This window comes from Nematolebias whitei, chromosome 1 (assembly GCF_014905685.2).
Source record: "Nematolebias whitei isolate Nwh7 chromosome 1, NemWhi1, whole genome shotgun sequence".
NCBI classification, from domain to species: Eukaryota; Metazoa; Chordata; class Actinopteri; order Cyprinodontiformes; family Rivulidae; genus Nematolebias; species Nematolebias whitei.
Genome location: NC_056498.1, coordinates 64,045,808 through 64,070,194, shown reverse-complemented (window position 1 = coordinate 64,070,194; position 24,387 = coordinate 64,045,808). Strand labels below are relative to the sequence as shown.

Genomic DNA, 24,387 nt, shown 5'->3' with positions numbered 1-24,387 from the left:
AAAGTTGTAATATTATCAGAATAAAGTTGTAATATTATCAGAATAAAATTTTAACATTATCAGAATAAAGTTGTAATATTACCAGAATAAAGTTGTAATATTCTCAGAATAAAGTTGTAATATTACCAGAATAAAGTTGGAATATTCTCAGAATAAAGTTGTAATATTATCAGAATAAAGTTGTACTATTATCAGAATAAAGTCGTAATTTTATCAGAACTCCGACATGATAAGCAGTCTTACAACTGCAGTAAAATGATGACTCTTGACGTCGGCAGTACAATAGCAGGGGCCCAACAAATATGAATTCTTATAATAAACTGAAGCTGTACATCATTGCAATTAATGGCTTCATTGACGAGAAGGGGTTGTCATCAGACCAAAAGTGGGCGTTTCTGGAGAATAGGCATTTGTAGAGGACAAACACTGATTGGTTAACTGCATTTGTTGCCTTTTTAGGTAAGTTACGTCAGCTGTTTTTTAAAACTGAAGGTTTCGAAGAAACAGCGTTATATCTGCTGTCAAACACAATAATATTTTCTTTAGTCCTTGGGTTGTAGGCTGCACCTGATACAGGTTGGCTTGAGTGTGGTCTGGGTACAATGAAATATGAAGCATCTGAAGCGAAACCTGCTCCTATTTGTCAAAAAGTCTGGTCTCAATTAAAGATCATGAGTCCTGTAATGAGATAACGCCCCAAAACAAAAGCTCAAAACAAAATTTGCTCTTTAGACGTGCTCTTCTATGAGATCTGATCTATGAAAGGAGCTGAAACATGGAGTAGGATTGACCCTTAAAATGTGAGACAGCTGAGGAAGTTAACCAGTAAACAGAAATACCTGCTCCAGTTGCAGAAATCTTACAGAAACTTACAATCACTCATCTGCAGTGACTGCTTTAAAAGTTGAACAAGAAAATGTGAAGTTAAAGGAAACATCCTTTGTCCCAAAGCCAGTTTAAGTATTGTTAATATTTTGGCTACTTTGTTTTTCTTTCTTTATGAATTAATTATAACTATTTTCACAGTAGTCAACAACCAAAATGGATTTTGTTTTTTTAATGTAATGGCAAAACAAACATTTAGTCCTCCCCTCTACCCATTTATGTTGCTCTTATTTTGAAATGTAACCGGATGTTCTGTGTTAAGGGAGGCGGAAAAAGAAGTTATGGAGACACTGCTACTGTCGAACCAGTTAACACCATACACATAATATGCCTGTGGTTAACACAAACGCCTTGGGGTTTTTTTTTTTTTTTTGTCCAGCCTTGTGGGTTTTTTTTTTTTGTCCAATCAGATGTGGTCCTCCACTTACGCCTTCCATATATGTCTGCAGAGATACCTATTTGGCATTGGCAGATATAGTCGTCACATAATGTGAATGACGTAGGAATGTGCGATGTGGTACACAGTAAAAACCATAGACATTTAGCCTATGATGGAGATCTGTTTTCTACCGGCTAACCGCAGTAATGCCGTGTCTGATGTAAAATCAGTAGACAAATTTAACCGTTACCTTTTTTTGAGTTGAAAACTGCGTAAATGGTGTTAAAGTCTGTTTTCTTCGAGAGCTAAGTAGCGACGCTACAAGCTAACTACGGCCGACTTGCCGTACTGTTGCCGTATTCGGACGCATGTGCAAAACGCTGTGTTCCGTCAAAAGTTAAAACGTTGATCAGCTTTTGAGAGTGCATTTGTGCTAAAAAAAATTAAGGGTTAAACCTGCTCTCTGATCTGTAAAAGAACGCTGTGTTGTGTGATTTTACTGTGAGACTCCGTCTGGTCAAAGCCACAGAGGAAACTGGTCGCCATTTTGTGTCAGCTCTCCTTAAAGCGGAAGGAGACGCCCACTGGAGGGTTTGAGGGTTGGTGGGTTAAGTGTTTTCAGTGTATAATGCTGCTCTGTTGCTGTTCATTTCTTAAGAGTCAGAGTCACAGTCAGAATTTCTTTATTGCCATTCGCACCTCATGTGGTACATGTGGTGGAACGAAATTATGTACACAGGGTCCCAGTTGCATTCAACAATAAAATGTAAAAGAAAAACAATGATAACATCTAAAATATGAACTAAGAAAAACATCAACTAAATATACACTAAGCACTAATAGCATGAAAAACATTTTGTCGAACATCAGCACAAACATGAACATGAGTCTGTGTGAGCAGATGAGCACGCATGAACACATCAACATTGAAACAGATCAGCAGCAACATGAAACATATCAGCAGCAACATGATGTGATTTTTTTTCACAGTGATTATCCTGGTTAGAGATAAGTGAGAAGACTGGAAACTGTTAAGAGTTAACAACATATTCTTGTGTTTAAAACATATGGCTAAAACTACATTTGATATATTTTGCACTGTTGCACTACAAGAAGAAAGAAATCTAGTGCTTGATTTTTCTTTGAAAACTCTCTGGACCTAGTCATGGAATTTTCTTGATTGAGATTAATTTGTGGTATATATAGCAGTTTTCATAATAAATGCTGGCAAAATGACACTGCTTTTTTTTCATTTCTATTGCAAGTTTTATACCAAAAACATGTCATGATATATATTGTTACTGCCACCCAACACAATAGATATTGCGATATGAATATTATGCCATATCGGATGGAGGCATAGTTCACAAACAGTGCCCAAAATTGATCATGGACTACTTCATAAACACAGTGACTCACATTGGAAGCTGTCCACAGCAGGTGTGAGCCCACACAGGATGTATTGCGAGTTTATTCTCGTAATATTACGACTTTATTCTCGTAATACTAGGACTGTATTCTTGTAATACTACAAATTTATTCTCATAATATTTCAACTTTTTTCTCGTATGACTTTATTCTTGAAATAATACTACTTTTTTCATGATGTAATTTTTTTTTTCTTAGCGTGGCCCGAAAGCTCCATCGTAATGAAGACTACAAAATGTATCATCAAATAAAAAAAATACAAATGTGATTTTTCTGAAAATGCTGCTTTGCTGACAACATATCCAAAAACAAATTATTTCCTCTCTTTAACAGAAAAAAATAAATAAATAAAAAAATACACCCACAAACAACAAAATCTAACAGCAATTTGGGTGACTTTCAGTGATGAAATTCTGTTAAATCAGAGAGATTAACAAGACGGGCCCACCTCAGAAAGTTACTGATGAAGATACATCTGTTGGACAAACGCCTTCTACACTTTCCATCACCTTTTCTTCCTGGATAAACTTTAGCCATCTAAAAAGTTCTTCAAGAGGCAGGATGTGCAAGCATTGACAGGAAGCGCTTGTGTCAAAGTATTCCTAAAAGACCCCTAACCTTTTAACTTTTCCTGTATTTTTTTTTTCAGTGTATTTATCTAATTCAAGCAAATTTGCATGTAGCTTTTGTCGATCCTGATCTTCTGAGTCATCATGTTCATTCAACCTTTATTTAGACAGGTAAATCCCATTGAGCCTCGAGGACTCATTTACAAGAGAGACCTGATTTCAGCAAAGAAATCGGTCGCCATTTTGTGTCAGCTCTCCTTAAAGCGGAAGGAGACGCCCACTAGAGGGTTGGCGGGTTAAGTGTTTTCATTGTGCACTTTTTTATATGTAAAATTCTGCTTTGTTGCTGTTTATTTGTTAAGTGAGAAGACTAGAAACTGTTAAGAGTTAACAACATGTTATTTTGTTTAAAACATATGGCTAAAACTACATTTGATATCTTTTGCACTGTTGCACAACAAGAAAGAAATTTAATACTTGATATCATGTTAATATCATATCATATTAATATCATGTGCCTTTGATGGGCAGTTTGCATCTTTTTGTGATCACTTTTGCATATCTTTGTCGGTATGTCTTTTTTGCAGATATTTCAGATCTTCTTGTCTTCTTTTGGCAAGTCGTTGCTTTTATTTTGCCTCATTTTGCAGCAATTTCAAATGTTTTTGTATTTTTTGTTGTAATTTTGTTTGCCGTTAAGCGTTTTTATGGATTGAATTGATACCATATAAGTTCCCAGGCCAGTGATTATGAGGCAGGATAAATAATGAAAACATTTCTTGGAAAGTAAGTTTTAAATCAACATTTTAAAAGACAACAGTGCCATTTTAACTTACAGGAAATTCTTTGAAGGGACAGATTCCAGAGCATATTATCTCATCAGCCTTTCCATTTCGTCTCATGAGACATAAAAATGTCTAATAAAAGCAGCTGCACCTGCAGGCCTGTTTTTATTACTAACTGTATATGGCCACTGTCTGAAGCTGACTGGATGTTTTAACCTTTCAAGGCATCCAAAGCCCCCGAAGAGCATCTAGCTGCAGGCTCGCACCTGCGATCTAACTTACAATCGAGACAACAACAACAGCTGGGGCCCTCAGTCTGAGAGCACACCAACACAAATAAACAAACGCATACACACACAAAAAAGAAGTTGCAACATCAAGTTGCTGAAACAGATATCAGAGGAAAAATGTACAAAGTTCCCAGAGTGGTGACTTCAGACAGCTGGGTGGGGGCCACTACTTTACCCTCAAGATGTTACCACCTCGTTTCCTTCTACACGCTGACAACAGTGTTACCATGGCAGCCATGGAAACAGCAGATTTCTTCCACACTCGATCCCGCTGGAATTCTATCTGGCAAAGCTATTCTTTCTGTCGTCTTCAATCTGCTATGGTGGTATTTTTTTCTGGTTTCCTGCTGAAATCCTTTCTCCCATGGCAATTTCTCTCTCCTAAACCTCTGCCTACACTGGCATTTTGTTTTGAAAAGAAAAAATGCTTAAACGTTTTTAGCAAAATGTCTGAATATCATTAGAATCGTGTCAGTTGCACCAAATGAGAAGCCAATTAGTACACTGAGTGGTCATTTGGAGTTCGTGTTGCTCTCTTTGGTCCACTTTCAATGAGGTTATCTCAATTTCTCAGCCGCCATTCTAATTGCTTGTTAGTCTGCCTGCATAAAATGTGCGGCCCATTTGCCATTTCTCTCGTTTTTGCATTTGCATGATTATCTTTTAATGTGTCTGTATGTGTTTCTCTTCCATCTTTCATTTCTCTGATCATGGTTGAAACCTCTAATTAGGTCAAACAGACAGTAACTGTAGATGATACATTTTATTTATTTATATATTTTGTTAAACTTGGCCTCCCAATTATCGTTAACTTTTTGCATTTAGGCTTTGAACGATAAAACTAAAATCAGTAATAATTTTGTGCAAATAGGGTTAACTTGGTTCTTTTGATGCCATAAAGATTATAAGTATCAGCATTTTACATCACATGGATATGAGCAGTCTTCTCTCTGCATCTCATAATAATAATATTAATATTAATAACAATGGATCTTCATCATACACCAAAGTTAGTCATGGAGTTCCTCAGGGTTCAGTGCTTGGACCAGTACTCTTTATCATATGCTTTCATTAGGTAATGTTATTAAACAGCATGGGATAAAATTTCATTATGCTGATGATACACAGTTATATTTGTCAATAAAACCCAATGAATCCAATCAGCTAATTAGACTACAAGCATGTCTTAAAAACATAAAAGCCTGGATGACACTACATTTTCTGCTTCTGAAGACAGACAAAACTGAGGTTTTAGTTTTTAGATGTGAGCTTCTTATGAATATTTTTTTCTGTCTTTCGTCTTTCTTAGATGGCAGTAATCTGGCCTCCAGTTCTAATGTTAAAAAAACTTGGTGTTATTTTTGATCAGGACATGTCTTTTATCCCCCAAATTAAAACTGTCACTAGAACCGCCTTCTTCCACTTGCGTAATATCACTAAAATTAGAAACATCTTATCTGAAAATGATACAGAAAAGCTGTTTCATGCCTTTGTCACATCTAGACTGGACTATTGAAATGGTTTATTATCTGGGTGTCCACGTACTTCTTTAAAAAGTCTTCTGTTGATCCAAAATGCTGCTGCCATAGTCTAATGGGAGTTAGTAGGAGAGATCATATCTCTCCAGTTTTAGCTTCTGTCCATTGGCTCCCTGTCAAATCCCGAATATAATTCAAAATCTTACTTCTAACCTACAAAGCCCTCAACAACCTAGCTCCATCTTATATTTGAGATCTTATTGTTCCATATTTTCCTAACAGAGCACTTCGCTCTCAGACTGCAGGCTTACTCGTGGTTTTTAGTGTTTCCAAAAGCAGAATGGGAGGAAGATCTTCCAGTTATCAGGCTCCTCGCTTGTGGAATCAACTTCCAGTTTCTGTCCATAAGGCTGGCACGGTCAGTTTTAAGACTGAGCTTAAGACTTTCCTTTTTGATAAATCCTATAATTAGGGTCAGCTTGTTATGCTGGTATAGGCTTAGACTACTAGAGGACATATTGACCTAATTTCCTTAAATGGTTTGCTAAAATTGAAAATTTTTCATTTGATACTATTTCTATCTTAACATGTGATCCTTGACCTGCCATTGTGTATCTGTTCCTACCAAATCCAGCTGGTCGAAGCAGATGGCCGCTTGTCCTGAGCCTGGTTCTGTTAAAGGTTTCTTCTTCAAGAGGGAGTTTTTCCTTTCCACTGTCGCCTTCATGCTTGCTCAAGATGAGAGTTCTGTGATGGAGTTAAATTAAAAGCAGTCTGCTCTTCAGATAAATAGTGTCAAATTATTATTTTATGAATGTTTCTGTTCAGTGCCCTGCGACGACTTCTGTTGCGACTCGGTGCTATATAAATAAATGAACTGAATTGAATTGAAACTCTCTAAAAGCATCTGCATATGTGTTTCTGCTTGCATCTACTGTTTCTCTCTTAAGGGTCCAGCCTCTGTTGCTGCCTTTACTTTTCAAATTCACATACAAGAATGTGACATGATTTACCAGTGAACTTATACATTTTGTATAATTTCAAACTTCAAAAAACAAATGACTCCAATCTTGTATTTATATATATTTTAAAATATGTCAATTTAAATATATAAAATGTTTACGAAAACTTCAAATAATACCAAGTTTTTCTTATATTAGCACTTGTTGCTAAAGTGATAATGTCTTATATGAGCATTTTTGTCTGTCTATAGCTTTAGCAAAATATCTCATGAACTTAAGGACAGATGGCCACAGATTAAAGATTAAACTTAAAGAATAAACTAATAATAATCGTTCAAAGTAATATTTAGCTCTACATGTGATTAACAATTAGAATGAACTCAAAATAATATGGCTGCCATGTCTGAGCTTACCAAACACAAAAAAAGTCTATAATTCAGGCAATTTCACAGATTTTGAGGTAAAGTTCGGTGTAGTAGTAGCTCATTTACAAAACATACTGAGCTCTACACACGTTTGCCTAAAAAGGCACAGGGTAATAAGCATTCCTTCAAGAAATGCTAGGGCTTTAATTTGATGAGTGAACTCATAACATTACTGCAGTCACTCAGCTCTTTTGTGGAAAAACTCTGAGAATTTCACCCAGTTTGCAGAAAGGGTGGCAGTCTGATCCACTAACCTGTTTATGCGTTCTGGGGGGATGTGCTAACTAAAGAAAATGGAGCAGGGCGTCTATCCAGCTTCAGGAACAGGAGCAAGTGAGGAGCTGATTGCATGAAGTGTGTCATCAAACCAGGACTCGCATAAACCAAACAGCTAGTCAAAGCCATTTCTGTAGATGCCAAACGTGTCTATACATAGTCATTATTGGTGTGGCACCTTATTCAGGTTCTCTAAAGCAATTTACTTTACAATGTGTATCTCATTCACCCATGCACACACACTCATCCAGTGGTTCTCCAATAAAAATGTATGGTCTGTATACAGCATTTTAATATTCATATTAATACAAATTGTCATGTGGCATAGCAGAGGCGTTCAATGACTTGCTCAAAGACATGTCAGTCACTTACATGGGTTGGGGGTAAAAGTCTCAATCCTCTGACTGAACAACAACCTTAGAACCAACGGTTCAAAGCCGCTTCAAAATAACTCTATCGACAGCCAATAAATAAAGTAATTAAAAGATAAAATAATCACTTGCTAGCTTTTCCCTTTCATTACAAACCAAGAGGTTGTGCAGCTTTGTTAGTGTTTTAACTTTTAACTCCGTTGGAAAGAAACTTTGAAGTGCAGATTGAAAGCGTTTTTCCCAAATGTGAACGTAATGGCTTTAAGAGCACACATAGAGCAATTAAATTCACTTACATTTAATCACAGTGAAAACACACTGCATTACTCACTGTCGTTTATGCTCTTTCTCAAATAATCTATGCTTGGCAAACTAGAGAAGAAAGACAGGATTAACTTACACACATTGCTTGTGGTAAGGAATCTTCACATGAATGAACTCTACATTATGTAGCATATATGAAGCAGATATGACATAAATGCAGTACAGATTATAAATATTAAAAATTTGCTGCAGAGATTAAAGAAGATTTCTCACCAGTGGGCCAAAGAGATGGAGAGAAAAAAGGGGCACACTGACAATCTGCCAAGCTGCGTGTTTTATTATTTAAACAGAACAAAGGCCGCTATTCTATGTCTTCAACACCAGTCGTCATGTTTAACTTGGTGTCTGGTTTTCCAAGACGTCACACCTGTAACTTTTCTCCTTCTGGCAAACAAGCCTCAGTCACTGTGGACAGGGGGATTCTTGAGGAAGTGCAGACACCATCGACACACTAACATTTCCGCACACACTTACGCGCACATTTTCCTCTCTCAGACTGATTAGAAAGACAACTGTTTGCACACTCACAGCGGAAGGAAGAATTGTTACGCAGCTAAGCTATCATTCTGTCACAAGGAATGTTCTGAGAAGTCTCCAGAACAGGGCTGTTTAAAATTCTGCCAGCGATACCGTGATATGATGTGCTATTTTTAGACACGTTGTTATACTAAGCATCTCCATATGGAAAATACATAGCAATGCTAGAAACTACGGAATAAAACTTGCTGCACAAAAAAAAATATACTGCAGATTTATAAAATCCGGCAAACTCAATCATTTGAGGAAACTATACTTTTAAATGCATAATTTCCTCAAACGGTCCAGGTGGCTAGTTTACATATTTATATGGTTATCTTGGATACGTGTCATTTAAAAAAAAAAAAAAAAACAGTAAAACAGTTTTTAATTATCTCTAAAAATTCTTGGAAACATGTACAGATTAAAAAGCAGAAAACTAAACTCCTATCCATGTGTTTTTTTGTGAATTTGTAAAATATTGCTTTGGCCTTCCATTCACATGAAAACAGTGTTTAAAAAGTTGCTAAATGGGTTTCGGAGTGAAAAAATAATGTGTTTTCATGTGGACAACAACAACTAATTAATTTAAAACTCTGATTTTACAGACCCACCTTTAGTCAAGCTTACAAACCGAAGCTTGACTGACGCTATGACAACGCTGCCATTTTCTCAACTACAGCAAAACCTTTGTGTCCTGTATTACTTCAATGAGCAGAATAGGCTGACAAATAATGACATTGTCTTAAATTATGGCCAAACACAACTCCCAGTTAACACGCCCTGTACCTTTGTGGTCTTGTAGTTGTTGTAGAAGTTCCATTTTGTCGTCAGGCTTTAAAAAACAATTTTTCATTAATTCAACCTTTATTTATACAGGTTAGTTCCCGTTGAGCCTCAAGGACTCATTTACTAGAGAGACCTGTTACAGACAAACAAAAGTAGGTAAGGAAAAGAGAAAACACGATGGGAGGGGAGGTAAAAATAAATAAATAAATAAATAAATCATATCTCGCACTATGTCATGCCCGGGGCACAGTGCGAAACTTTCAACAACAAAAAAAGAGACCGACCTCACTCATAAACAGCAACATACTAATGACATAATACAGTTATGCATGAGGAGGCCGACAAAGACGGTGAGTTGTCCGTGGGCACTGCCAGAAAGTTGCATAGACCTGAAAAGAGATGGCACAGTGTCTATCAGCCAGCTTAGCTCTGATACAGGTCCACAGATGTCCCCGGGAAGGGGGCGGGTAGGGAGGAGCAGAGCAGAGCTTGTTCACATAACCTTCAGGAGAAATTTGAGTTAGTTGGCCTATTCAAGGCCAAGCGGTGAAGCCAAATTCAGATATTTGTTTTGGGACAGGTTGACTATGCTTGACTTTTTTTTGTGTGCCTGCCTTCATAGTTCTGCTGGTACATCTCAATGGTGACTCCAAAACAGCCAAATTTTGTGATCACTCTGCCAGGCTGTAGTTGTAGCCTTCTCCAAGGTCGAATCCTTCACCCCAGCAAGTTCCAGGAGCAGCAAGTGGCCTGTGATTCTCAAAGATCGCATCTAGCTTAGCTCATAAAGAATCTGAGTCTGAGTGCTTGAAGCATGGCACATTCCTTAACACAAGGCAGGCAGCCTTATAATTGCCAGAACCACTGCTGGCGTCTTCTGAATTTGTCAATATGCCTGATACCCGCCAACTCCAAAAAGCAGAAATCCTGTTAACATAAATCCAATTATGTACATGTCTTCTACATCCTCAATGGACAATACGGACAGACACATCATCTTCCACTGATCCCAGGAATCCACAATGTATCCAGCTACGAGTGTCCCTTCAGGGCATGAGGGCTCTCCTTCACCCTGGCTTCTCGTTGAGAAAACTTGAGAATTTGGTTCTTGCATCAGTAGTCACCGTCCTCGTCTTCCGTTTTTCATGTTGTGTTTACAGTTCATGTAAGTTTTTTGTATGTGCATGCTTCATGTCTTGTCCCCTAGTTTGGGTGTATTTTGATAGTGGTGGTACAGTGCCACATACAGGTCAGACATAGTTATTACAGCATTTTGAGTTGTTTCCAATGTTCCAGTGTGGATGAAAAAAATTGTTGAAAGTGTTTTGTGTTTACAAAGTTACTTTTAGAAACAACAAAATAAAAATTTGTGGGTAAAATAGAAAACATTTCCATGGAAAGAAAGTCGAAGGGGTCTTTTGTTCCCTCTAGTAATGGTTGCCATTTATTCAGGTGTATTTTGAACTAATTGTAGGTGAGTAAATGTGAATATAAAGGAGGAGACAAAAGTCCAGCAAGAGGTGTTAAAAGCAATGATAAACACATCAGTAATGGCCAGTGGTGAATTATGTCTTTCACAACATTATTTACTTGCTGAAATTCATAAAAGGAGTCCAAAAAACACCCAGAGTTTGCATTAACATCTGTTTTTTAAATATTGCCTGTAGGGGTAATGACAAATCTAAATGTAGCATTCATGAAAATACAGATACCAGTAACAGGTTTTTATTTATACCTAAGGTACTTTATTTTATTTAAAAACAAATCACAGCTGTTTGTTCATTAGCACTTATTGCTAACATCTGTTCCTCACCAGGGGATACTATAATGGCTTCTCTGACCACAAATTAATTTTTACCCGATTGTTATCTTTTCCACTTCCTGGTCTTTTATTTTTCTCTTTGTCATCAGTGACACAGTCTTAGGGCTGTGTTTTGCCATGTGCATATAATTTTAAAAACTTTTCAATGTGAAAACTTCTGCATTGATCCATTTTTATTATTTTTAAAAAATGGCACAGCTTGGCAGGTTTCCTTTATTTTGCACAACGTCAGGTCTATGTGCTTTTAAAATGTTCAGATTTAACTAATAGTGTAGGACTTACATATGTGGACATTAAAAAAAATTAATGGCGAACATCATACTTTAGGTTGAAAAACCTAAATACGTGAAGGGGTAACAGAATTTCTGTGAGGGCTGTAGAACAATAACAGTAATCTGAACAAGCAGACTTTAACCTCCTGACACTAAAGTGTATAGCTCAGTATTTATGAATCACCTGTTCATGAAGCAGAGTCCCACAGGCCAACAAGCATACTTGGAAAAATGGAGCAATTTACTTGTGGTTTTGTTGGCTGTTCTTAGAGGGAAATAATGTCTTAAAGAGTTCCCCGGGAGTCAGAGGATAAATGTCAAATATGTGTACGATCAATATGAGAAAGGAAATGTTAATCTCAGATGAAAATCTGAGCATATGATGTACAAATATAGTCTTGCAGCATATATGTATCTAACATGCTGTGGTACATGCTTACGGTACATTGAATGATGCTCATCTCTCTGTATGGCCTTTGTGGCCAGATGATTTAGCTCAGCTGATTCCAAGGTCTTCGACTCAGGTGGGCGAGTTTAAGTACCTGGCCTCTTGTTCACTAATGATGGTAGGATGGAGAAGGAGAGGGATCCGCCGCTCAGGGTTTTGTCCGCAGAAATTATGGCGCTGCTTTGGTTGATCATAGTGAAGAACGAGTTGAGTTGAAAGGCAAAACCATTGATTTACTGGTCTGTCTTAATTCCAGCCCTCACCCATGGTCATGAGGTTTGGCTCATGACAGAAAGAATGAGATCCTGGATTTAAGCGGCTGAAATTACCTTCTTTTGTAGGGTGAACAGACTCAGCCTTTAGAGAGAGGATGTAGAGCTCTGTCATCCAGAGGGAATCTCAAGTAGAGTTGCTGCTCCTTCACATTGAAACGAGTCTGTTGAGGTGGTTCAGGCATCTGATTACGATGCTTCCTGAATGCATTCCTTTACAGGTTTCCAGGCATGTCCCACTGGGAAGAGACCCCAGGTTAGACCGAGAACTCACTGTGTATCTTCTCTGGCCTGAGAATCACTGGGGAGAGGGATATCTTTGTTTCTGTCCTGGACCTGTTGCCTCCGTGATCCGGCTACGAACAAGTGGTGGAAGATGGAGATGACTCCACTCTGCTCATCAGGATCAGAGCGTTGAAGACTGGTGAAAAGTTGCTCACGCGGGCAGTGAGCCATTATGTAGTTTTTGAACTGGGTTGTGGTAGTTGTGTAGTTTCTTTTGTGATCAGGAGTTAGTTATCTCTGTTTTGGAAATAGACGTGTGTTCAAAGCATTAATGCTGGTGATAGTCAAGAGCTGTTATTTTCTAAGAGAAGGATGTTTTGTTTTTATTTTTACGGGTTAGTTTTTGAGTCTTGTTTCTTACTTTAATTTAGATTTATGAACTAAAAAAAACCTGTATTTAATTGCTTTGTGAATTTTTGACTTTGTGGTAAATCTATGTTATTTTTAATCAAGTTGTTTTTGTCTCGTCATTCCAGTACCTTGACGAATTGCCGGCAGTAGAGCAACATTATTTTCAAGGCTTCATCAAACTGGCTATAATTCTGTATTTTCTCAACATAAGAGAATCTCAGTCTATGAGTGAGAATTTTTAGGCACATCACAATTCAGTTTGTTTAATATTCAGAGGCCTGTGATTCAATGATAAAACAAATATTGATGCATTTCAATTGTCTAGCTGCACCCTGCTGCATTTCCTCATGTGTTCCTCAAACTTGATGGTTTTAAAGCGCACTATGTGTCCCTTGCTGAGCTTTAAAACCACAAATAAAGTTTACTAGAAATTTGTCATCCTATTTTTAGTGTTTGTTTTACATTTATGCATGCATATCTATACATACACTATTATTACACGTTAACCCAGTTCCTGTCTTTCCAAGTACCATGTATCAATAGCAGACGTATTCTCTGAGGTGCACAGACCTCCCACAAGGATGCTGTTATCCAGTCAAAAAATAGGACGGACCAATTTGAGTCTTAGTTGAAACTCTTCCAACAATAATATGTGCTAAATAAAAAAATGCATAAAGTATCCTGTTTTAACTACACTGTGAATAAAAAAAGGACTAATACAACAGACAGTTGATAAGTTTACCATAATAATAATATTATTAATAATAATGCTTGTTTTTACAAATAGCTTAAGACTTATATAAAAAAGGGAAAAAGCTCTAATGAATGTGATGAAATGTGTTGTCAGAATAAAACGCTGCAGTTATCCCACATATGCTGCTGTATTCATTCGTACCCATCTGCTCACACAGACTCATGTTCAGGCTGCTGTTGTCACACTGTATTGTTTTACATTATTAGTGTTTAGTGTATATCTTAGATCTTTTACCGTACCGTTTGGCGTTTGTTTAGCGTATATCTTAGTGTATATCTTAGATCCTTATATATTGTTTCTTTTTATACTTTATATTTTTGCTATTGTTGTATGTAACTGGGACCTTGTGTACACAATTTCATCCCACCTCATGCACCACATGTGGTGAGAATGACAATAAACCTGCTTGAACTTGAACATGTGTTATTTTCTTGTCAAACCTGATTGTGCTGCACAAATATGTCTATGTGGATAAAAGAGTGAGTGCTCCAGATAGACAGGAAGTGTGCTCTGAGCGTGTGTAAATGTGTGTGTCCACTGCTGGGAAATACCCACCAGTACACTAATGATCCCTTTCAAACCCATCTCCGGATATCTTTTTATTTAATTGTGCCTGGCTCTCCTCAGAATTATTCATAATATTGTTATTGCTTGAAAAATAATTTACTGTAGTAATAAATTAAGCAGCTCACGTGAACAAGATGAGCTCCTTAGTGAGAGATGATGTCTAATGGACTGAGAGAAGCTTTTTCTAACAAATGTCTTTAAGAAGGAGATTGCAGATCATTTCTCTCACTGGTTACTGGTAATACCTGTAAGTGACATCGCTTTCCTAAAAATGGCTGTTCCAAAAATAATGCCAGGATTCCCAACACCCATTTATACACACCGGTACTGAACAAACTGTGTTTATGTGTGTGTGTATGTGTGTGCTGTGTTCTGGTGTTCGGTTTATTTATAGGCACTAGTAGTGCAGAGCAAGTGCGACCGAGGAATTTTCCATTAGCACTGTGTAACCTCCATCTCTGCATCCACGCTGATATGCATCAAGCAGCAGCATGTCAAGTCATTCACTCTTTGGGTTCCAACAGAACCCACTAGATTATTTGAGAAATTCCACTTGAGCCTGGCAACACTATAAAGTTACTTGCGCACGAATAAAAAAGTAACAGCCACTTGGCAATCACACGATTAGTGTCGAGTCTTTGCTCCCACAATGCAGTAAAACGCACCATTAGCAGGTCTAACTGTGAAAAAACTGATCACATAAAAGCTGGCACTGTGGTGTCTGCTGGTACTTTCAGGTTAAATCAACTTCAACTACAACGGCTTGTAGCTGTGTTTTATTTCAGGACAAATGTAAGCTTTTATTGCTACTCCAGAGCTCGTCAAACAAATAAAGAGGATAGAGACATATTTTTAAATGTGGGCAAACTGATGACTAACAATTTACTCAACATTTATTACAAAGTTGTATTTTTTTTTTTATTGTCTGTGCTTCAATATTTATTGCAAAAATGGCGCCTTCTTATCCACTTAGTGTTAAAAACAAAGCATATAGGTTACCAATACATGTCCATAATCACAATAATTGTTTGTGTTGTTGTGATTGTGGAGTTTGGTGGAACCTGTGTGCAGGCAGGACTAGGAGAACTCAGGATTTTTAAAGTGGAATATATTTTAATAAAGCAAAAACAAAAGCTGACGTGCAGCAAACACAAAAATCTTAGGGATGACACGGAGGAAGACAGAACCATAATGCTATACAAGACATGCCAGTGAGGAACTCAGAGACGCAGACATATATGCAGATGCTAACGAACAGACAGTGACAAACACCTGGGGAAGGACAACAGGTGGCGGAGGCAGGAGCTGATTACAAGAGGGAGAAACACCGAGGAGCGCAGGACAGAAGATACAAGGATTACACAAACACACACAGATCCTCTCAGTTGTCATTCCAAGTAGTGAATAAAATATATATATTTTTTAATGCACAGTTCAACATGGCACCATATTGAATGATATTTTGATATGTTGCCACGGTCTTCAATATACTCTGGTATTTTGATCCTGCAAATTATGTATTTATTTTTTTACTGCAAAAGGTGACAGAATAAACTTATTTTTTGTCTCCAGACCTTTGACGCTACTCTTTCATTCTGCTGTCACTGCTGTATTGTTATCATCTTTCCGCTTTGTCTCCCTCTCCTACCTTCATCCTCTTTCTTCTTCAGCCAGAGTCTCCCCAAGTGGTGTCATGCATAAATAATACAATATGGATTTGATGGCAAAGGAACTTTTCCTGTACGGTCTCAGGCGGTGTGTTAAATCTTCCCTCATTTGCCAATACTGGCCAAGCCAAACCCCAGATGAGGCCATAGTTTCACACTTAAGAGTCTGTATCTAGAAACTAAACATAACATATTGATTGCAGAGCTCGCTAAGGGCACTGCACTGCCTGGAAGAAAGTGTGACTCCAGATGCATGTGTATCTTATTTTAAAGGATTTTATTCTCCTAGGAAAATGCCAGCAAAGTGCTCACACAGAAAAGATGAAAGAGGGAGGCTGGGAAAATCCGTGTCAACCCCTCAGGGAAATTTCAATCATGCAAATGAAACAATGAATACAAATTAAAGCAACTCTTGCAATATTTGGACGATTTTGCAATTTGTTTGTGACAGTCTCCTAACTGCAGTGTTGCTCAGATTTCCAACAATAATGTTTTCTTTCCCCTGCAAATGGTCCATTTAACTTAGTTTTATTATAGTTTAAGAATTATTTGTAACACAGCTGTTTGAATATGTTGAATTATGTATTGCTTCAATAATTAGACTTTCAATTGTGAATTTTATGTAAATGCTACATTTTAGAAAGGATGATTTGATGCCTTTCCTGTGGCTAATAATGATGAAGGTGTTTAAATGGTGCAGCAGTATAAAATATGTGGAAACTGTTCTTTGACTTTGGGCGCAAATCCTTGTACGAAGCCTCATCAGAGAAGTCAACAAAGTCCATGCTCAGTAATCCAGGTATACAATCCAACAATTTTCAGTCGGGTCATCTTTTTTTTCTTTTTTTTTTTTGTTGTGCCAAAACGTTTCACCTTCCATCCACAAAGCTTCATCAGTCAAGGAAACACAGAACACAAAACTGATTCTTCCCCAGCTTACTCCAAAGTGGAACAAACCAGTTATGTTGGTGCTAAGATGATCTCTATGGCACGCACCCTGGATGGAAGGTGAAACGTTTCAGCACAAAAAAAAAAAAAAGAAATTGTCCACATGACCTGACTGAAAATGATTGGACTGTATACCTGGATTATTGAGCATGGACTTTGTTGGTTTTGAACCAGTTTGACATGACTGTCGACAAGGAAGAGGGCCGGCACCAGAGGAGGGGGCGTGCCAAAGAGACCATCTTAATACCAACATAACTGGTTGTTCCACTTTTGAGCAAGCTGTTTGGAAGAAGAATCAGTTTTGTGTTGTGTGTTTCCTTGACTGATGAAGCCTTCTGGATGGAAGGTGAAACGTTTCAGCACAAAAACAAAAAAGAAACTGTCCAGATGACCTGACTGAAAAATGTTGGATCATCAGAGAAGTATTTATATCAGACCTCTGTGGTTAATGTGGACTTTTATAAGAATGCTTCATTCGTCTTTGATAAGTTACATTTTAAATTTTTTTTTATTTGTTGGTTTGGTCTTCCTATGTGCGTCCGGAAACAAACTTTTAGGGGTAGCCAGAATTTGCAGCAAATTTCTGGCACGGCCCTACAGAACCTCACAGACCAACACAAGGAGAGGCAAATAAAAAAGGCCAGACCGATCCTGGAAGATCCTGGAAGATCCTGATCACCGAGTTCAGTTTGCTGCCATCTGAAAGCAGGGAGCTGTTGTTAAACTGCAGGATTAAAAGACAAAAAAATAAAAAATCCCTAACCCTGCAGCAGTCAGGCTTCTTAATAAACAATAGTGATTTTAGTGTTAAGAGTTTTTTTTTATTACTATTTTATCATGTGTATTGTTTGAACACTGGTTGTGAACAAATTTCCCCTAAAGGGGGAAATGAAAATTAATCAACTAGAACTTGTAATTATATATTTTACTAAAGTGTTCTGTCACAAAATAAAACATCCCAAATTTTACTTCATTCTTCTGCGTGAAACATATGTAATAAGCAGCCTGCAAATAAAAGCAAAATCCACAAATACTCCTCCACAATAAATAAATTAGATATTTGCAGTGACAGTGTATACAACCATTCTGAGTGCAGAAGAATCTGGAAAGAAGACTTGTTCATTGTGTTAAACTGGCTATAAATTAACCTGTCAAACAAGTGATTTTATAATGTTAACAACAAAAAAGATGAAATACTGATGTGCTATTTTTCTCAGAATGCTTTGAAATAATTTATCACTAAATTTTACGTGTCTGATCAATAAGATTAATAACTTTTTTTTTTTTAAACTAAATATGTTGCCCAGTGTGTCTGAAGGAGTTTATCACGTTGAGGACCATCAAAAGACATGGACCCAGCAAGATAAGAACCACTTCCTATCACTCGTGTGAAATCCAAGACATGCTGCAATGTCTGGAGGGAAGACGCTGATCCTCGTTGCTAGTCAGACGTGGCGCTGACGAAGGAGCAGTCAGATGTCGATGAGAGGCAGTCACATGTAGGAGAGGCTGAGCTGTCTGACCCACAGACTGTTGGAAGCAGGCGACACAAGCCGGAGACTGGTCCATCTTCATATGGTGACAGTGCTGAGTGTGACAGTGACAGGAGTGGACACGCTCTCCAGAGACCACAGGTTCAAAGAGTAACGTTTGATCAGGAAGAGGGAGAACTTCTTTACACACAGGAGAAAGTATTTAAAGACTGAAGCAATGTGAAGCTGAGCTGTGGTTTTGTGCGCCTCCAATATGCAGGAGACACTGGAAGAAGAAGTACTTCTCTGTGTAACAAGAGAAGTCTCCGTTGGGATTGAGGTGGTTACAAAAACACCTATGATGGGTGGCCCCAGAAGACTCCATGAAAGGATTTATGAAGTCCACATGCATGAAGTGCTGGGCCAAGCAGCATGGTGCCCACACAGAGGGAATGGAATAACATGAGCTTTAGATTCCACAATGAGAGGTTTGTCAGTCCGCAAGAGCTGCCGAAGATATAGATGAAAGGGTGGCGAGGACACGAAGATAGACTCGCAACAAAAAAGAATCTAAAAATGGTTTAGTGTGTATAGAAGTACCTGAACCCATGAGAGTTACAACAAATTAAGGAGAATATGTTTCCTGATAGAGGACTTTGTGTCCCAATATTATGTCATTATTTCGAGCTGATAGAGGCTAAAGGAAAGGACGAGGCTCATTTCTGGACTTGGTCCGCAGCACAACTATTGAAGCAATGAAACACTAGAAATTGTTCTTTCTCAAATCGCACATCATTTGAAGTACTTTGTGCAACATATCTAAAAAAATTACTTTTTATTGGCGAAAGCCTTCAATAATGTCCAGATCTTCACATTAGATCTTTTTAGTTTTGTTATACAGTAGTTCTGCTGTTAAATGATGGAGGGAAAATACTACCCACAGTCAAAGAAGAACAACTTTTCTTGGTCCTACAATAAACAGGTTCTTCATATTTAAACTCAAGAGATAATTAGTTATGGATATGACTTGGGAGATGAAGGGATGTGATTGAAATCAGCTGAGGATACATCCTCTGACAGAGGAGCATTCACAGAACAAATTAAACAGCTTGATTGGAGGTTCAGCATCTATGCTCACTATTAACTGCATGCTTGTAACAATCCTGGGTTCCTCATCTATTTTTTATTTTTATTTTAGGCTTCAAAAGTTTTCCCTTTTTTCTGTCTTCTGAGATTTATTTATTCATTTGTGTTTATTTCCTGTGATGTTTATTTTTTTTATTATTGTTTTTGTGTGTTCAGTTTGTTTCCTGTGATTTTCTCATGTTGGCTCCTCTGTCCTGCCACGTCCATCTTCACCTGTTCTCCATTACCATTAAACCGCCTGTCTCCAATCTCCTCATCAGCCCCAGTCCTCCCAGACTTCACCTCACCTGCAGTCTGGCATTGTGCCTCCATGCCCTGTCTGGATCTCCTCTGTGTCTTCTTAAGATTTAGTTATTTATTTATTTGACTGTGTCTTTTGCTTGTTGAATTAGAATAAATTTTAGTTTTTTTTTTCCAATAATCACAACTTTATACTTTCATTTTGGCAACTTGTGTTGTTTCTTATTCTTGGGTCCATCTCTGTTACAAACCATGACGATGATATTTATTAGACTTTCACCTTTAATCACGTCTGAGGCAGCTGAAGTCCTCGGTACGTTCATGTGTAACGACATGCATTAAAGTAAAGACAGTCATCCAATGAGACAGCACCGCTGACCCTGTTAAACTATAAACACATCTCTGCACATGTAGACAATTACGTCACTTGTTCCATAAGAAAGTTATTTCAAAAGCAGGAAGTATAGACCTATACGCTGGTGGATGAGCTGTGTAACCCACACACACACACAAAATAAAAAAAATAGACAGACACACTGTCGCCACTGGGAAGGGGTATATTTTATCTCACGGGAGTTGGCTCATCTCCCTGTGGGTACTTGTTGCCATAGTAACTGAAACTAGTTTGGTTTGTTTGGCTAGTTTGTGCAACTTGAGAGGGGTCAACACAGGTCGCGCAACTTCACAGCAATAAAATGATTGACCTCGCTTCCTCCTCACTTCAACTCCCCCTCATAAGAGCGCCCAGGAGAACTTCTGGCACTCATGCATTCATTCATACCAAGGTCACGTATTGATTTGCACACAACGCCAGGAAACAACAACCAGCTCAGAATGTATTAAATTGTTAAACTTGACCCTGCAGCTTACGATACAGTGCGTTATTTTGTTCCAACTCACTTGAACTCTGACCTTTATTCATTTATCCTAATTGAAACTGCATTGAAGTGCCAAAAATTATATATAGTCACCCAGCAGACATCGCATCCCACCTTTTGTCTACTTATTATTCCACCTAAACACACATTTTTCATCATGACACACTATCTTACAAGCTTTCAAATGTGTGCAATCCACCATCTGTCCTGTCCTTTCCCAGCCTCTTGTCTTTACTCTTATCAGGCCGACTATTCAAACAGCCAGTCGGACAGACCACCTACTCACCCACTGTTGCAGCCCTCAAAGCTGGAGCTTTGACACGAGAAAGAGCCGAGGCAGTAAACCTTGACATTCAGCTCACTTGGGGTCTCGCTGCACACTCTCCCAAAAAGTGCTGTGAGAACTCGCCATGGAGGATGGGCAGCGTGTTGGATCAGATTAGATCCTACTGTGACAGCGAGATCCCAGAAGACCCCTGATCTTTGACACCAAGGCAACAGATTTCAGTGTGTGCGTGTGTGTTTTTGTGTCTGTGAAAACTCACTCTTGACAGTGGCAGTCCTGGTGCAGTTGTAGAGAATAGCCAGCTCTCCGAACACCTTCCCCGGCCCCATGGTGCAGAGCTTCAGGCCCTCCTTTGTCACCTCCACCTTCCCATCTGAAACGCGAATAGAAATGCAGACAAGCCTTTAGCCTCCATGCGATTCAATTTCCACTTTTTTTTTTCAGGTTCATTAACCATCTGTGCAAGTCTGACACTGCATTCAATTTGTGCAGCAAACATAGTTTCAGTGGACTGATTAAGTGCATGAAGGTTTTTTTCTTCTAAGGGCACGCATCTTTGCTTAAAAGTGTTTTTATTGTATTTATTTTTTGGGGTGACTGGACTTCTTTTAATGTTTTTTTGAGGAAGTTTCACTTCTCATCCAAACGAATGAATGAAATGTGTGTGATCGCACGTATGAAGGTGCAAACCGGTGTGAAACTAACAGGGGATTGGATTCAAAACTGCATTGCAAGTTCTGGAAAGTCTATTAAAAAGTCTACAAAAGTTCAGTCAGGTCATCTGGACAGTTTATTCATCGGTCCTTCTTATCACCAGCAAACGGGTTGCTCCACTATAGTGTGCTGCTTGTGGGACTGAGTTTGTTTGTGGCTCCTCGGACTGATGAAGTCCTTTGGATGAAGGACGAAACATCTCAACAACAAAAAAAAAGAAATGGTCCAGATGACCTGACTGAACTTTGTTGGGTTTTTTTTAACCTAGATTATTGAGCATGAACTTTGATCTATTAAAACGTCTGTTTTTAACCCCATTAAACCAACATAAAGTTTAACTTAAAGTGGTATTTATGCTCCTGAAGAGATCAAAGGAGATGTTTTACCAGAGGTACAACTGTAAGTATCACAGGTTCTGAGAAGGCAACACATTTTTATTGGCTTGCGTTATATTAGAATATTGCTGTTGAACACTGAGGTAACAATATCAGTTGTGAAAACCCCACAATCCTCTCTGTTCTATTTTCACAACGCTCATAACACTTTCCATGTGCTTCAGCGTCTCGCACGGACAGTGCTCGCACCATTAAAGGCTTCTCAGTGAGTCCATACCAAATATCCCTAATGCAGCTTGTTATACATCGTGCAGAGGACCTTTAGACAAATAAGAACCCACTGTCTTAAAAACTAAATCCACATGCATTCACGTTTACCGCTTCCTTGGTAGCTAACACAGTGCCAGCATAAAAGAACGACACACTTGAATCTGTCTCGAAACAACATGTGCACATGATGTACATGCAGCTTGAAGAATCATAACTCCAGACTCAAGAGAGCACATCCATTTCTTTAACCTCACACTGTAAGAGGCTCATTACCCCTGTGACTCATTTGGTGGTTTCTGTCGCTGCGTTTAGACAAGCCTCATCAAGGATGTATGTTTTCCTGGAAGCTCAGGACTCCAGCAGCAGATTTGCAGAGCAAAAGCCTGAAGAACCCAGTAAGAATCTGCCAAAAGCAGCTGAGGAAATGCAGCTGTTTGACGAGAGTGAGTGGCTAACCCACAAGAACAGTTTGACGCTTTATCTTGTTAAAAGGCTGTGACCTCCTATGACAAAAAACACTCCTATTTTCAAGACTCATTACTTTTCGCTGCTATTTTTTTATTTTTCTATTATTATCGTCATCCACAACATATTACCATCACTACCCAGCATGAGACTGTACACTGAAAGAAACTCCTCAGCTCTGTCAGTGTGTCACCAACCCTCCTGCAGCTCTCACTATTCCTGTTAACGTTTCTTTTGTCCTCACAAAAAATGCCATAACAGAGACAGATAGAAATATAAAAAAAAGAAAAATAACCTTAAAGCGGCCGCGTATATGTTTCTAACAACGCAGGACGTCTGCAGCTGGTATTATTAGGCATTCAAACAAAATCTCTGAGACAGATTCTGTCAATCTTATTACAACGATCTCGTTTCTCAAGCATCGTCAGACTTTATCACCTAAAAAAAATCTATTTGAACATTTTTTTTTTAAGTACTTTGTACTACTTTGAAAAATCATAAATTAAAGACCCAGCACTACTTAAAAAATTATATTCCTCAGCTTATTTTATATCAGAGTTTAAACTAAAAACATTTATGATGAGAAAGAATAGCATTGCATATGCACAACCTTACGCAATATTGCAAAATCTGTTAATGCTCAGAGTATATGTTATGAATGACTCTCAGCTACTGCCACACCAGATTTTACCTCAATATCTATAACAACGGCAGAGCAGTTGAATTGTTGCTTTTGATAAGCTCAATTAGCTACAACGGCCTTCTTGAACCGGATTGACTCCATTAGCTAATGAGTTGTGGATGTGCATTTACTTCTGGGAGTTTGATTACGATCTGTCCAGTGGTTCATCAGATATTTTGCTAACACAGCAGACAAGACACATACATACCGTATTTTTTGGACTATAAGGTGCACTTAAAATCCTTAAATTTTCTCAAAAATCGACAGTGAGCCTTATAATCTGGTGCACCTTATGTATTAATCCGGGTTGTACTTACTGACCTTGAACAAATTTTATGTTGTTATTGTGAATGAGTTGAATAAAATTTGACTCATCTGACTATTTCGTTTCACTTAATGAGCCTTATAATCTGGTGGGCCTTATAGTCCCAAAAATACGGTACGCAAAAAAGGACAAAAACCTCATCACCCTTTCGCCTTGAGCAGCAGGCAGTAAGAAGTTACAGTAACAAGGCTCGAAGTCGAGCATTAACAATGTCAAACACTGACACGGTTTTAAAGTTTGTTTTTAACAGGCATTGAAAATAAATTATAGCTCCCTTTGTTTCTCTGTTCTTAGTTCTTTCCCAACAAACTGGTTGTAATTAATCATGTCATGGATATAATTTATCTTTTCCTGTTTACATCAGGAAATTCTCTGAGGAAAGAGGAAACTCAGACTTGTCAGAGTGCTGAGTTTACTTAAAATAAGTGCTGAATTACTGTTCTAATGTTAGAAAGAATTAAAATGATCATTTAGTGCATTTTTTTACAAGACTGACTGTATTTAGGAAGCAAAGCCACCTCCTTACAAACTAAATAAAATGTATTAATCTTTACAGATGTCTTTAGATTGGCATTTGGGGGGGGGGGGGGGGGGGTTATTATGGACCAATAGAAGCTCATATTAGGCAAGAAAAATACTTCAGTTCTGACATTGTATAAAATGAATGATTTCCTGTGCAGACTGAGAGTCATGAACTGCATTCCTGTGAAG

The 24,387-nt window shown here is 38.1% G+C and overlaps 1 protein-coding gene across 3 annotated transcripts in view; it reads right to left on the bottom strand.

The window, feature by feature from the left end:
• Positions 1 to 24,387, bottom strand: part of LOC119413007 (cGMP-dependent protein kinase 1) — a 130,933-nt gene that overhangs the window by 60,025 nt on the left and 46,521 nt on the right. For all 3 annotated transcript variants that reach the window (XM_037680036.1, XM_037680028.1, XM_037680021.1), the window contains exon 3: positions 21,145 to 21,258. In XM_037680036.1, the coding sequence (XP_037535964.1) occupies positions 21,145 to 21,258 (114 nt within the window). The remainder of the gene's footprint in view (positions 1 to 21,144; positions 21,259 to 24,387) is intronic.